The sequence below is a fragment of the Odocoileus virginianus genome, chromosome 3 (genome assembly GCF_023699985.2).
Source record: "Odocoileus virginianus isolate 20LAN1187 ecotype Illinois chromosome 3, Ovbor_1.2, whole genome shotgun sequence".
Lineage (NCBI taxonomy): Eukaryota > Metazoa > Chordata > Mammalia > Artiodactyla > Cervidae > Odocoileus > Odocoileus virginianus.
The window spans coordinates 50,164,542-50,178,011 of NC_069676.1; the positions used below are offsets into that span (position 1 = coordinate 50,164,542).

Here is a 13,470-nt window from a genome sequence, read left to right on the forward strand (position 1 = left end):
AATGACTTTAGCCCTTCCAGTCACCGCAGCCACATCTGCATGATATGCAGAGCGAGAGCAGCATAATTAATGAGGTGTAAGACTACGATTGTGAACTAGGATTTCACAAATCAAATCCAGTGGAAACATAACTTGGAGAACCGGTTAACTTGAAGTTGAGCCCTTGCCTGTTGGGAGTTTACTGCCCCTGCCTCATGTGGCCCTTCCCTTCATGGAGCGAGAAGGGCCTTAACTGGCCTTGGGGACCAGGCCTCTCACTGCTTACAGGAATCTGGAACAATTGAACATTGGCAGCCAGTCTGATCCCACAGCAGGTATGTTAGGTCAACAGAGAGTCCTCTTAAACTCTTGAAATCAGACTCCTTTAGGCAGGCTGTTGCCCTCACAAGTCCCCCTTCTCCACACCCAGACCCTCTGTATCTTGTTACCCCTGCGTCTGAGTGTGTCATATCTGAAAAGAACCTTGGAGAAGGGGGTGCAGCCTTAGCTATTCTCCCTTCTCCCGTCCCTGACTCAGGAAGATACCAGGAGTGTGAGATGGGTGCTTACTGTGCTGGTCGCTCCTGTCCTTCGTCCCGTCCACTGTGCCGTCTGGGAGGATTCTCAGGAAGTGGCCCCCGTTTCTGCAGTAGAGGAGTTTGGGCTTCTTGTAATTGCCTAGAGGCAGGTTAAACTTCTCAGTCAGGGCCGTGAAGGTCGTGGTTTCTCCTTCAGCCATGGCTCAGCAGCTGCTGGTTGTAGCTGTTTCAAGGCTGTAAGAAATTAAACAACCCTGTAGGATATTCTTCCAGCGAAGGTGCTGTGTGCACTTTCAAGAAGGCAAGGAGAGCCTCAGGGCACCGGCTCCTGGGTGGGCGGAAACCACAGACTGCCCAGGTGCTGCCCACAGTAAACGGGCCTGCGCTGTGGCCAGTGGTTAAGGAAGGATGGTCCCTGGCAGGGGAGGGATTTTCAGTCATTTCCCACTTCCCAATTGGACTCAGCTCTGGACCAGGCTCTGCGTTTTTTGGAATATCAAATTTGATCATTTTGGTGGATGGAAAAAAAAATAATGTTTTGGTCCCTCCTTCTGATCCACGCACATCCTCAAATTAAACACCGAAGTTGCACTAAAATAACATTCAGGGTCTGGCTGAAACCCACAGAAGCTGAGAGGCCGGCACCGAGGTTGTGCCCTCCACCCTCCCACTGTTTTGCCCAGGTGCTGAGGCCCGTGTACAGAGATAGCCCAGGGAGCCTGGGCACGCAAGACCCGTGGGGGAAGGGGTGGGGTGTTTCCGAGCTAGCCAACAGTTAATGTGTAAAGGAAAATTACGGGTTTGCTGGTGGGAACAGAACCAGAAGTAGAGAAGTAGGCACGTGGAGGTGTTAGGTGGGGTTTTTAAAGGGCCATCACTGTGCCAAAGTACATTTTATGGGGTGGAGTATTTTGAAGGTTATGCTGGCTGTTACCTGCATTCACAACTTCCTGTACATCCTCAGATCACACAGGGAAGACAGTAGTCTATCCCTGGTACAAAGACTACCTTCACCCTAATTACTTCCTAATGAGAAGTCTTATGACACAGAAACCATTGTATGACCTTCTATGACCCTCTAATGATATGCATATCCACTGTACACAAATTATATTATCAGAAATGCATATATGTAGAAATGCATCAGTGGACCCACTATACACAAATTTATATTATCAGTGTACAGATGGATTAGTGGACCCACTCTGCACAAGTTTGTATTATCAGTATACAAACACATCAGTGGCCCTCTGTGAATTAAAAAGCAAAGCTGATAAACTTTAGTATTTTAAAATATCTACTTGCTCCACCATTTAGAAGACTGAATTGGTGCTCACTACAAGGACTGCACAAAAAAGAGGTGAAGAAGAGACCAGAAAACCACCATGGGAATTTCATCTTATAAGAGTGAGTAGATGCCAATTGTACACATTGATTATCAGGTGGCCTTATAATACTAGTGATCATCAGCATCGTCATTAACATATTATGGGCTAGGAGTTAACTTATGTCATTGAGGCAGACACTCATATTATCCTCAATTTTTTAAATAAAGTGAAACCAAAGTTTATAGCTGCTTATAGCCTGTCTCAACAGCTAGTAAGTGAGCCTCTAAAGGGGTCTGTTGAAAGAAAGCCCCAACTTGCCCTTCATTCAGTTTAGTTCAGTTCAGTTGCTCAGTCGTGTCCGACTCTTTGCGACCCCATGAATCGCAGCACGCCAGGCCTCCCTGTCCATCACCAACTCCCGGAGTTTACTCAAACTGGTGTCCATTGAGTCAGTGATGCCATCCAGTCATCTCATCCTCTGTCGTCCCCTTCTCCTCCTGCCCCCAATCCCTTTCAGCATCAGGGTCTTTTCCAGTGAGTCAACTCTTCGCATGAGGTGGCCAAAGTACTGGAGTTTCAGCTTCAGCATCAGTCCTTCGAATGAACAACCAGGACTGATCTCCTTTAGGATGGACTGGTTGGATCTCCTTGCAGTCCAAGGGACTCTCAAGAGTCTTCTCCAACACCACAGTTCAAAAGCATCAATTTTTCGGTGCTCAGCTTTCCTCATAGTCCAACTGTCACATCCATACATGACCACTGGAAAAACCATAGCCTTGCCCTTCATTACCATGACAGTATTAAGTGACTTCAGTGATAGCACAGTATTATTAGCAGAAGTGGGAGTTTTACTCAAAGCCTGGCACGTACATCTGCCCCTATGACCTGATCATTCATTGTTACTCACCTGTAACCCTGGTATTGGCTGTCACCACCAACAGCCTCCACTTTTGCCCCCATGTATGTTGTCATTTCCTGGAGAACCCATGTCACCAGGTGTTAGGAGTCCTGTGAACTTAACAGAAGGCCAGCCAGTCTCCCACATTCCTCACTCTCCCCTTCCAGCCATCCAGCCATCCCCGGAGTGGCTTCAGGGAGCTGCTTGCATAGAAGGTAATTCCAACAGAAGTCAAGACAGCAATTTGGGTGATTTGTCCTGGTGACTTTGGAATTAGAGTTCATGTTAGAAGCCTCCACGTGTTCCTCTGCTTCAGGCATTTTAATGTGTCTGGTACATCTCTTCCAATCTGCAGCCACATGGGCTATGGTTTGAAGTCCCTCCAAGCATCCTCAGAGTTTTGCATATACCATGTAAACTACCTTTAAAGTCAGACCACCTCCAAATGCTTCTTCACATAAGGCAAAACTCTGTCCGGTCCTTTTCACATACTACAATAACAAATGGAAAAGTAACTTCATATACATCAGTTTCATAGGACAGATGGCAGAGTTCACCTTGCACAGCTCTTTACATTCCCTTCCCAAAACCTCACTCTCTTTTCCAAAACCCTCTTTATCCACATGGCTCTGAGTCTCTGTGCCCACCTCTATCTCTGTGCTCAGCCCTGTTTCCTCCCAGCCTCTCAATGTCCCTCTCCCTCCTCTTCCCCATTCCACACAATTCTGGAATCCCCTCTGATGTAAAGCAATTCAGTCTTCCAAACATGGGCATTTTCACCCATCACCTGTCGTCAGCATACAACACTGACCAGATCCTTGTTCCTTAAATTACAGCTAAGAGATAATCCATGTTTTTTGTTCTATTAGTCCTCTTTTCAAGCACCTAGTACTTAATTAGGTACAGGAGACGATAACCATATACTAGTGGTGGCCATTTCACTATACAAATAGTCATTTGTATTCTCCATCTTACGCAGAATTTTGCTTCTTGCTGTCCCTGGATTTTCTCAGAGGGAGGTCCCCGTGAGCCCCGGTCACGCAGCAGTTGCTGTGGTGAGGATGGCCTCTGTTCGAGATCTGGCACCCATTAGGAGTCCCCATTAAGTTGGTTTCTAAGTGTTGCATGTGAATCTGGCTCTACTTGTTTACACTGTTGCTTCCATTCCATTAGGATGAAGGGAACAGATACACCGAAAGGCTGGCCATGGTTGGAGGCATCAGTTCTGGCCGAGAATTCTACTGATGCTCTCACATTCATGGGTGTGTTAAGCCATGAAACCTGGGCTTTATTACTGCAACTCTTCCCAGATAGGACCTTTGCCAGAGGCCAGGCACCCCTTCCCTCTGGTTTGCATTGCAGCCTGGGGTTATACAAGCCCCCGCCTCTGCTCTGGGCCTGCTCCACCCAGTAAGAGCTGCAGTGACGGTGTGGATGCATTGACTTAAGATTGCTCCCATCACCCTTTGGTTCAAATCCATACCTGAAATCTGAAGGTGATAGGCTGATGCCTGAAAATAAGCCTTGAGTTCAATGTGAATTTGGTAGGCTGTGACAGTGGTATTGATGAATCAGCTGTGAAACATACAAAAATGAAATATTTTTTGTTGTTGAAGGAGACTCCAGAGACACAAAATGCCCTTCCCCTTTCTGCTTTGTTTACAGTTTACTTGTATTTTTAGTAGTGGTTGGTCCAAAGTTCCTTGCCAATCCAGTAAGTGTTAAAGGACAGGCATGAAGAAAGTGTATGACATGATAAAACCATTAGGCAGCAGCCTTACCAGGCCCTTGGGGATTTTCACAAATTGCTCTAATAAATGAATCCATTAATTATGTGAAATCAGGCATAGAGCATAATGGAAATTTATAAGCCCTGCTCCTGGTTACTGTAATCTTTTTGTTGGCTGTCAGGGAAGGGGGTTATCTCTGTGTATGTTGGGAGATGGAAAAGACCAAGCCCAGTGGATGTCATTGTCATGTGCTTGGCCCAGCCCTCTGGGATTTGGGGCCCTGGGGAGATTTTCTCGACTTACCAGTGACAACCAAAGTGAGGACAACCCCAGGTGTGTTGGAACATTCATATTAAGCCTGACGTATTTTGTTAGCTGTAGCCTCTGCAAGAGAACCTGGGCTCTGACACATGAATAGTTAAGTATATGCTTTTAGCTTGGAATACAACAGTCACTCTTCAGTGTGGGAGAGTAAGGAACACTGGACAGCTCTAGCTATGCACAGATTGGCTCTGGGAGCCTGGGCGAGTCATTAACTTCTTCCAAGATGTTTCCTCTAATAATCCCCACCCTGCTGCCTACCTCAGAGTTAACCCTTCAGCTGACTGAAGGGTTAAATGAGCACAGTATTCATAACACTACTCAGAAAGTTTACAGGTGTGACCTGACCTCTAGGAGATAGGGGTAAGTTGTTATGTTGAACTGGTTGAAGCCTAATGTGGTCTAGGTCAGCTGCAACTGAATGCTTAATTTAAAATAATTTTTTCAGCTGGTATGGAAATAGAGTTTTTCTCCCCTCTAATATTTGGCAGAAATTAGCTAAGCCCTTCCTCCCTTATCATTCAAGCCACAAACACAGTGGAAAAGACGGAGGAGGCACAGGTAAGCCATGGTTATGTGAGAGAGAATCCAGGTCACTGTTTCAGATTCAGTTCTCAGCTTACTGATGGTTATTGAAGGAATGTTCGTGAGGCTTGCTGTTTCTAGGACACATTTGTGTTCAGTGTGGCCCTGGGCTAGGTCAGAAGGGAAGACATGGTTCTAAGAATCAAAGGAAGACAAACACTGATGTTTATTTTTTTAATTTTGTTTTTAATTTGTCACTGCTTAAGCAATGCAGAGTACCCGTGAAGGAGGATGTTTTGCAAAGCGTATTAAGCCATTGAAGGAAAGTGCAGAGGCATCTGTTAAGGTGATAATTGGGTATGTGTTCTCAAATTCAGTATATGTAAAACAGATCTCACCTTTGGCCTCAAATATACCCCAGGTCCCTTCTCTCATCTGTTTGAATGGTGTGACTCAAAAGCCTGAACTTTTCCTTAGAGATACTCATTTACCTTAGATTTTGATAAGTCAAATATACATCTTAAAAGAAATAGAATGTATTAATTCCATATTTATTTATTTATAATCACAATAAATGTAAATGGGCTAAATTTGCTAGTTATTGGATTTTTTTAAAACATCCATCTACACTGATTACAAGAGACACATTAAAAGCATGAGGACACAGAAAGATTAAAAGAAAAAGGATGGGGGGGAGGAGCCAAGATGGTGGAGGAATAGGACGGGGAGACCACTTTCTCTCCTACAAATTCATCAAAAGAATAACTGAACGCAGAGCAGACTTCACAAAACAACTTCTGATCGCTAGCTGAGGTCATCAGGCGCCCAGAAAAGCAACCCATTGTCTTCAAAAGGAGGTAGGACAAAATACAAAAGATAAAAAGAGAGACAAAAGAGGTAAGGACGGAGATCCGTCCCGGGAAGGGAGTCTTAATAGAGGAAGTTTCCAAACACCAGGAAACCCTCGCACTGGCGGGTCTGGGGGAAGTTTTCGAATCTCGGAGGGCAACCTGACTGGGAGGGGAACAATAAATAAAACCCACAGATTACGTGCCTAAAAGCAACTCCCAGCAGAAAAGTACCCCAGACGCCTGCATCCGCCACCAGCAAGTGGGGGCAGAACGGAGAGGAGCGGGCGGCATTGCTTAGGGTAAGGACCGGGCCTGAGTGCCCTGAGGACAATCGGAGGGAGCTTTTGTGAGTTACCAACTTAAACTGTGGGACAGCAAAAGAGAGAAAATTAACCGGCCCGAACACACCCCCGGCCTTTCGTAGAACAAAGGGTCTGAGCAGGTCCAGAGAAGAGCTCGCAGGCTGCGGACCCGCCCAGCCCCGCCAGAGGCTGGAGGCAGTGGGGAGGGGAAAGGGGCAGGCTCGGCCCCAAGGACCGCATCCCCTACCGCACTGCAAACAGGCCTCCAGTTTCTAATCAAATACCTCCTGAGATCTGGATGGTGACATCCACCGGGAGGGTCGCAGCGAGACACAGGGCGCAGGCACCCGACCGGCGCAGGCGGGGATTGGGGCTGGGGACGCAGAGGGCAGAAGGCGCATGCACCCGACTGGCGCACGGGGAAACTGAGACTGGGATCACGGAGGGGAGAAGGTGCACCGCACCCAGGGAGAGTGCACCCGTCAAGCTCCAGGCTACTTGAGCCACTCGGACGGGGAAGGCACAAAAAGCAGGCACAGCTTTTTGTTCCGCGCTATTGTGGAACACCCGAGGGCTGGAACCGCGCGCAGCGCAGGGCACGCTCCATATAGAGCAGCCGGGAGCCTGAGCAGCGTAGAGGGGGAAAACAGCGCTGGCCCCTCCCCGCAGTGCGAGGGAACTAGCAACCTGAATAAGAGTCCACCTCCGCCCACCTGTGTCAGGGAGGAAATTAGGCACTGAAGAGACCAGCAAACAAAAGCCAAATAAACAAAGGGAACCGCTTAAGAAGGGACCGGTGCAACAGATTAAAATCCCTGTAGGTAACACCGACTACATCGGAAGGGGCCTGTAGATAGCGAGAAGTGTAAGCTAGAACGAGGAGCTATCTGAAAGTGAACCGAACCCACATTGACCGCAACAGCTCCAGAGAAATTCCTAGATATATTTTTACTTTTTTTTTAATAAAAAATTTTTTTCTTTTTTATTTTTCTCTTTTATTTTCTTTTAAAATTCCCTATTACTCCCCCATTACTCCTTAACTTTCATTTTCATAGATTTTTATGATTTTTTTAATTAGGAAAAATTTTTTTCTTGTGTTTTTTTCTTTTTTCCTTTTTCTCTTCTATTTTCTATTTTTCTTTTTCTCTTATTTCCTTTTAAAGTCCTCTATTACTCCTCTACTACTCCTTAATTTTCATTTTCATTACACTATAACCTTACAAAAAAAAAAAGAGAAGCCCTATTTTTAAACCGAACTTCATATATATTTCTAAAATTTTTTTGTGTTTTGGTTTTTGTTTTTAATATAGTATTTTAAAGATTCTAACCTCTACTCTAGATTTTTAATCTTTGTTTTTCAGTATATGATATAAATTGTGGACATTTAAGAATCCAATATTCAGTTCCCATTTTAATTCAGGAGTGTGTTGATTATTCTCTCCCAATCTTGACTCTCTGTTTTCTACCTCAGAACACCTCTATTTCCTCCTTTCCCCTTTTCTTCCCAATCCAATTCTGTTAATCTTTGTGGGTGTCTGGGCTATGGAGAACACTCTGGGAACAGACAACTGTGTAGATCTGTCTCTCTCCTCTTGAGCCCCCCTTTTTCTCCTCCTGCTCATCTCTATCTCCCTCCTCCCTCTCCTCTTCTTCATGTAACTCTGTGAACCTCTCTGGGTATCCCTCATGGGGGAGAATCACCATTAACCTAGACGTTTTATTATTAATGCTGTATAATTGGAGAAGTCTTGAGACTACTGGAAGAATAAAACTGAAATCCAGAGGCAGGAGACTTAAGCCCAAAACCTGAGAACACCAGAAAACTCCTGACTACAGGGAACTTTAAGTAATAAGAGATCATCCAAAAGCCTCCATACCTACACTGAAACCAACCACCACCCAAGAGCCAATAAGTTTTAGAGCAAGACATACCACGCAAATTCTCCAACAATGCAGGAACATAGCCCTGAACGTCAACATACAGGCTGCCCAAGGTCACACCTAACACATAGACCCATCTCAAAACTCATTACTGGGCGCTCCATTGCACTCCAGAGAGAAGAAATCCAGTTCCATGCACCAGAACACCGACGCAAGCTTCCCTAGTCAGGAAACCTTGACAAGCCAATCTCCAACCCCAACCACTGGGTAAAACCTCCACAATAAAAAGGAACCTCAGACCTCCAGAATACAGAAAGCCCACTCCAGACGCAGCAATCTAAACAAGATGAAAAGGCAGAGAAATACCCAACAGGTAAAGGAACATGAAAAATGCCCACCAAGTCAAACAAAAGAGGAGGAGATAGGGAATCTACCTGAAAAAGAATTTAGAATAATGATAATATGATCCAAAATCTTGAAAACAAAATGGAGTTACAGATAAATAGCCTGGAGACAAAGATTGAAAAGATGCAAGAAATGTTTAATAAAGACCTAGAAGAAATAAAAAAGAGTCAATTAAAAATGAATAATGCAATAAATGAGATCAAAAACACTCTGGAGGGAACCATGAGTAGAATAACAGAGACAGAAGATAGGATAAGTGAGGTAGAAGATAAAATGGTGGAAATAAATGAAGCAGGGAGGAGAAAAGAAAAAAAGAATCAAAAGAAATGAAGACAACCTCAGGGACCTCTGGGACAATGTGAAATGCCCCAACATTCGAATCATAGGAGTCCCAGAAGAAGAAGACAAAAAGAAAGGCCATGAGAAAATACTCGAGGAGATAATAGCTGAAAACTTGTCTAAAATGGGGGAGGAAATAGCCACCCAAGTCTAAGAAACCCAGAGAGTCCCAAACAGGATAAACCCAAGGCAAAACACCCCAAGACACATATTAATCAAATTAACAAAGATCAAACACAAAGAACAAATATTTAAAGTAGCAAGGGAGAAACAACAAATAACACACAAAGGGATTCCCATAAGGATAACAGCTGATCTATCAATAGAAACCCTCCAGGCCAGAAGGGAATGGCAGGACATACTTAAGATGATGAAAGAGAATAACCTACAACCCAGATTACTGTACCCAGCAAGGATCTCATTCAGATATGAAGGAGAATTCAAAAGCTTTTCAGACAAGCAAGAGCTGAGAGAATTCACCACCAGCAAACAAGCTCTTCAACAAATGCCAAAGGATCTTCTCTAGACAGGAAATGCAGAAAGGTTGTATAAACGCGAACCCAAAACAGCAAAGTAAATGGCAACCTGACCACACCTATCAATAATTACCTTAAATGTAAATGGGTTGAATGCCCCAACCAAAAGACAAAGATTGGCTGAATGGATAAAAAAATAAGACCCCTATATATGCTGTCTACAAGAGACCCACCTCAAAACAAGAGACACATACAGACTAAAAGTGAAGGGCTGGAAAAAAATATTTCACACAAATGGAGACCAAAAGAAAGCAGGAGTCGCAATACTCATATCAGATAAAATAGACTTTCAAATAAAGGATGTGAAAAGAGACAAAGAAGGACACTACATAATGATCAAAGGATCAATCCAAGAAGAGTATGTAACAATTATATATGCACCCAACATAGGAGCACTGCAATATGTACGGCAGACGCTAATGAGTATGAAAGAGGAAATTAATAGTAACACAATAATAGTGGGAGACTTTAATACCCCACCCACAACTATGGATAGATCAACTAAACAGAAAATTAACAAGGAAACACAAACCTTAAATGACACAATGGACCAACTAGACCTAATTGATATCTATAGGACATTTCACCCCAAAACAATCAACTTCACCTTTTTCTCAAGTGCACACGGAACCTTCTCCAGAATAGATCACATCCTGGGCCATAAATCTGGTCTTGGAAAATTCAAAAAAATTGAAATCATTCCAGTCATCTTTTCTGACCACAGTGCAGTAAGATTAGATCTCAATTACAGGGAAAAAAAAATTATTAAAAATTCAAACATATGGAGGCTAAATAACACACTTCTGAATAATCAACAAATCATGGAAGAAATATAAAAAGAAATAAAAATATGCATAGAAATGAATGAAAATGAAAACACAACAACCCAAAACCTATGGGACACTGTAAAAGCAGTGCTAAGGGGAAGGTTCATAGCATTACAGGCTTACATCGAGAAACAAGAAAAAAGTCAAATAAATAACCCAACTCTACACCTAAAGCAATTAGAGAAGGAAGAAATGAAGAACCCCAGGGTTAGTAGAAGGAAAGAAATCTTAAAAATTAGGGCAGAAATAAATGCAAAAGAAACTAAAGAGACCATAGCAAAAATCAACAAAGCTAAAAGCTGGTTTTTTGAAAAAATAAACAAAATTGACAAACCATTAGCAAGACTCATTAAGAAACAGAGAAGAACCAAATTAACAAAATTAGAAATGAAAATGGAGAGATCACAACAGATAACACTGAAATACAAAGGATCATAAGAGACTACTACCAGCAGCTCTATGCCAATAAAATGGACAACTTGGAAGAAATGGACAAATTCTTAGAAAAGAAAAGTATAACTTTCCAAAACTGAACCAGAAAGAAATAGAAGATCTTAACAGAGCCATCACAAGCAAGGAAATCAAAACTGTAATCAGAAATCTTCCAGCAAACAAAAGCCCAGGACCAGACAGCTTCACAGCTGAATTCTACCAAAAATTTAGAGAAGAGCTAGCGCCTATCTTACTCAAACTCTTCCAGAAAATTGCAGAAGAAGGTAAACTTCCAAACTCATTCTATGAAGCCACCATCACCCTAATTCCAAAACCAGACAAAGATGCCACAAAAAAAAGAAAACTACAGGCCAATATCACTGATGAACATAGATGCAAAAATCCTTAACAAATTCTAGCAAACAGAATCCAACAACGTATTGAAAAAATCATACACCATGACCAAGTGGGCTTTATCCCAGGAATGGAAGGATTCTTTAATATCTGCAAATCAATCAATGTAATACACCCCATTAACAAATTGAAAGATAAAAACCATGTGATTATCTCAATAGATGCAGAGAAAGCCTTTGACAAAATTCAACACTCATTTATGATTAAAACTCTCCAGAAAGCAGGAATAGAAGGAACATACCGCAACATAATAAAAGCTATATATGACAAACCCACAGCAAGCATCACCCTCAATGGTGAAAAACTGAAAGCATTTCCTCTGAAATCAGGAACAAGACAAGGGTGCCCACTCTCACCACTACTATTCAGCATAGTGTTGGAAGTTTTGGCCACAGCAATCAGAGCAGAAAAAGAAGTAAAAAGAATCCAGATAGGAAAAGAAGAAGTGAAACTCTCGCTGTTTGCAGATGACATGATCCTCTACATAGAAAACCCTAAAGACTCTACCAGAAAATTACTAGAACTAATCAATGAATATAGTAAAGTTGTAGGATATAAAATTAACACACAGAAATCCCTTGCATTCCTATACACTAACAATGAAAAAACAGAAAGAGAAATTAAAGAAACAATACCATTCACCATTGCAACAAAAAGAATAAAACACTTAGAGGAGTACATCTACCTAAAGAAACAAAAGACCTATACATAGAAAACTATAAAACACTGATGAAAGAAATCAAAGAGGACACAAACAGATGGAGAAACATACCGTGTTCATGGATTGGAAGAATCAATGTTGTCAAAATGGCTATTCTACCCAAAGCAATCTATAGATTCAATGCAATCCCTATCAAGCTACCAACGGTATTTTTCACAGAACTAGAACAAATAATTTCACAATTTGTATGGAAATACAAAAAACCTCGAATAGCCAAAGTAATCTTGAGAAAGAAGAATGGAACTGGAGGAATCAACCTGCCTGACTTCAGACTCTTACTACAAAGCCACAGTCATCAAAACAGTATGGTACTGGCACAAAGACAGAAATATAGATCAATGGAACAGAATAGAAAGCCCAGAGATAAATCCACGAACCTATGGACACCTTATCTTCGACAAAGGAGGCAAGGATATACAATGGAAAAAAGACAACCTCTTTAACAAGTGGCGCTGGGAAAACTGGTCAACCACTTGTAAACGAATGAAACTAGAACACTTTCTAACACCATACACAAAAATAAACTCAAAATGGATTAAAGATCTAAATGTAAGACCAGAAGCTATAAAACTCCTAGAGGAGAACATAGGCAAAACACTCTCTGACATAAATCACAGCAGGATCCTCTATGACCCACCTCCCAGAATATTGGAAATAAAAGCAAAAATAAATGGGACATAATGAAACTTAAAAGCTTTTGCACAACAAAGGAAACTATAAGTAAGGTGAAAAGACAGCCCTCAGATTGGGAGAAAATAATAGCAAATGAAGCAACAGACAAAGGATTAATCTCAAAAATATACAAGTAGCTCCTCCAGCTCAACTCCAGAAAAATAAATGATCCAATCAAAAAATGGGCCAAAGAACTAAACAGACATTTCTCCAAAGAAGACATACAGATGGCTAACAAACACATGAAGAGATGCTCAACATCACTCATTATCAGAGAAATGCAAATCAAAACCACAATGAGGTACCATTACACGCCAGTCAGGATGACTGCTATCCAAAAGTCTACAAGCAATAAATGCTGGAGAGGGTGTGGAGAAAAGGGAACCCTCTTACACTGTTGGTGGGAATGCAAACTAGTACAGCCACTATGGAGAACAGTGTGGAGATTTCTTAAAAAACTGGAACTAGAACTGCCATATGACCCAGCAATACCACTTCTGGGCATACACACTGAAGAAACCAGATCTGAAAGAGACACGTGCACCCCAGTGTTCATCGCAGCACTGTTTATAATAGCCAGGACATGGAAGCAACCTAGATGCCCATCAGCAAATGAATGGATAAGGAAGCTGTGGTACATATACACCATGGAATATTACTCAGCCATTAAAAAGAATTCATTTGAATCAGTTCTAATGAGATGGATGAAACTGGAGCCCATTATACAGAGTGAAGTAAGCCAGAAAGATAAAGAACATTACAGCATACTA

General features: G+C 42.4%; 1 protein-coding gene across 11 annotated transcripts in view; it reads right to left on the bottom strand.

The window, feature by feature from the left end:
- The window catches only part of FGF1 (fibroblast growth factor 1), a 123,063-nt gene that overhangs the window by 37,573 nt on the left and 72,020 nt on the right, over positions 1–13,470 (bottom strand). For 10 of the 11 annotated variants that reach the window (XM_070465567.1, XM_070465566.1, XM_070465565.1 and 7 more), the window contains one exon: positions 550–752. In XM_070465567.1, coding sequence (XP_070321668.1) covers positions 550–718 — 169 coding nt within the window. In that variant the 5' untranslated portion in view covers positions 719–752. Of the gene's footprint in view, positions 1–549; positions 753–4,227; positions 4,320–13,470 lie in introns of all 11 variants that reach the window. The other variant, XM_070465563.1, reaches the window with a different exon arrangement.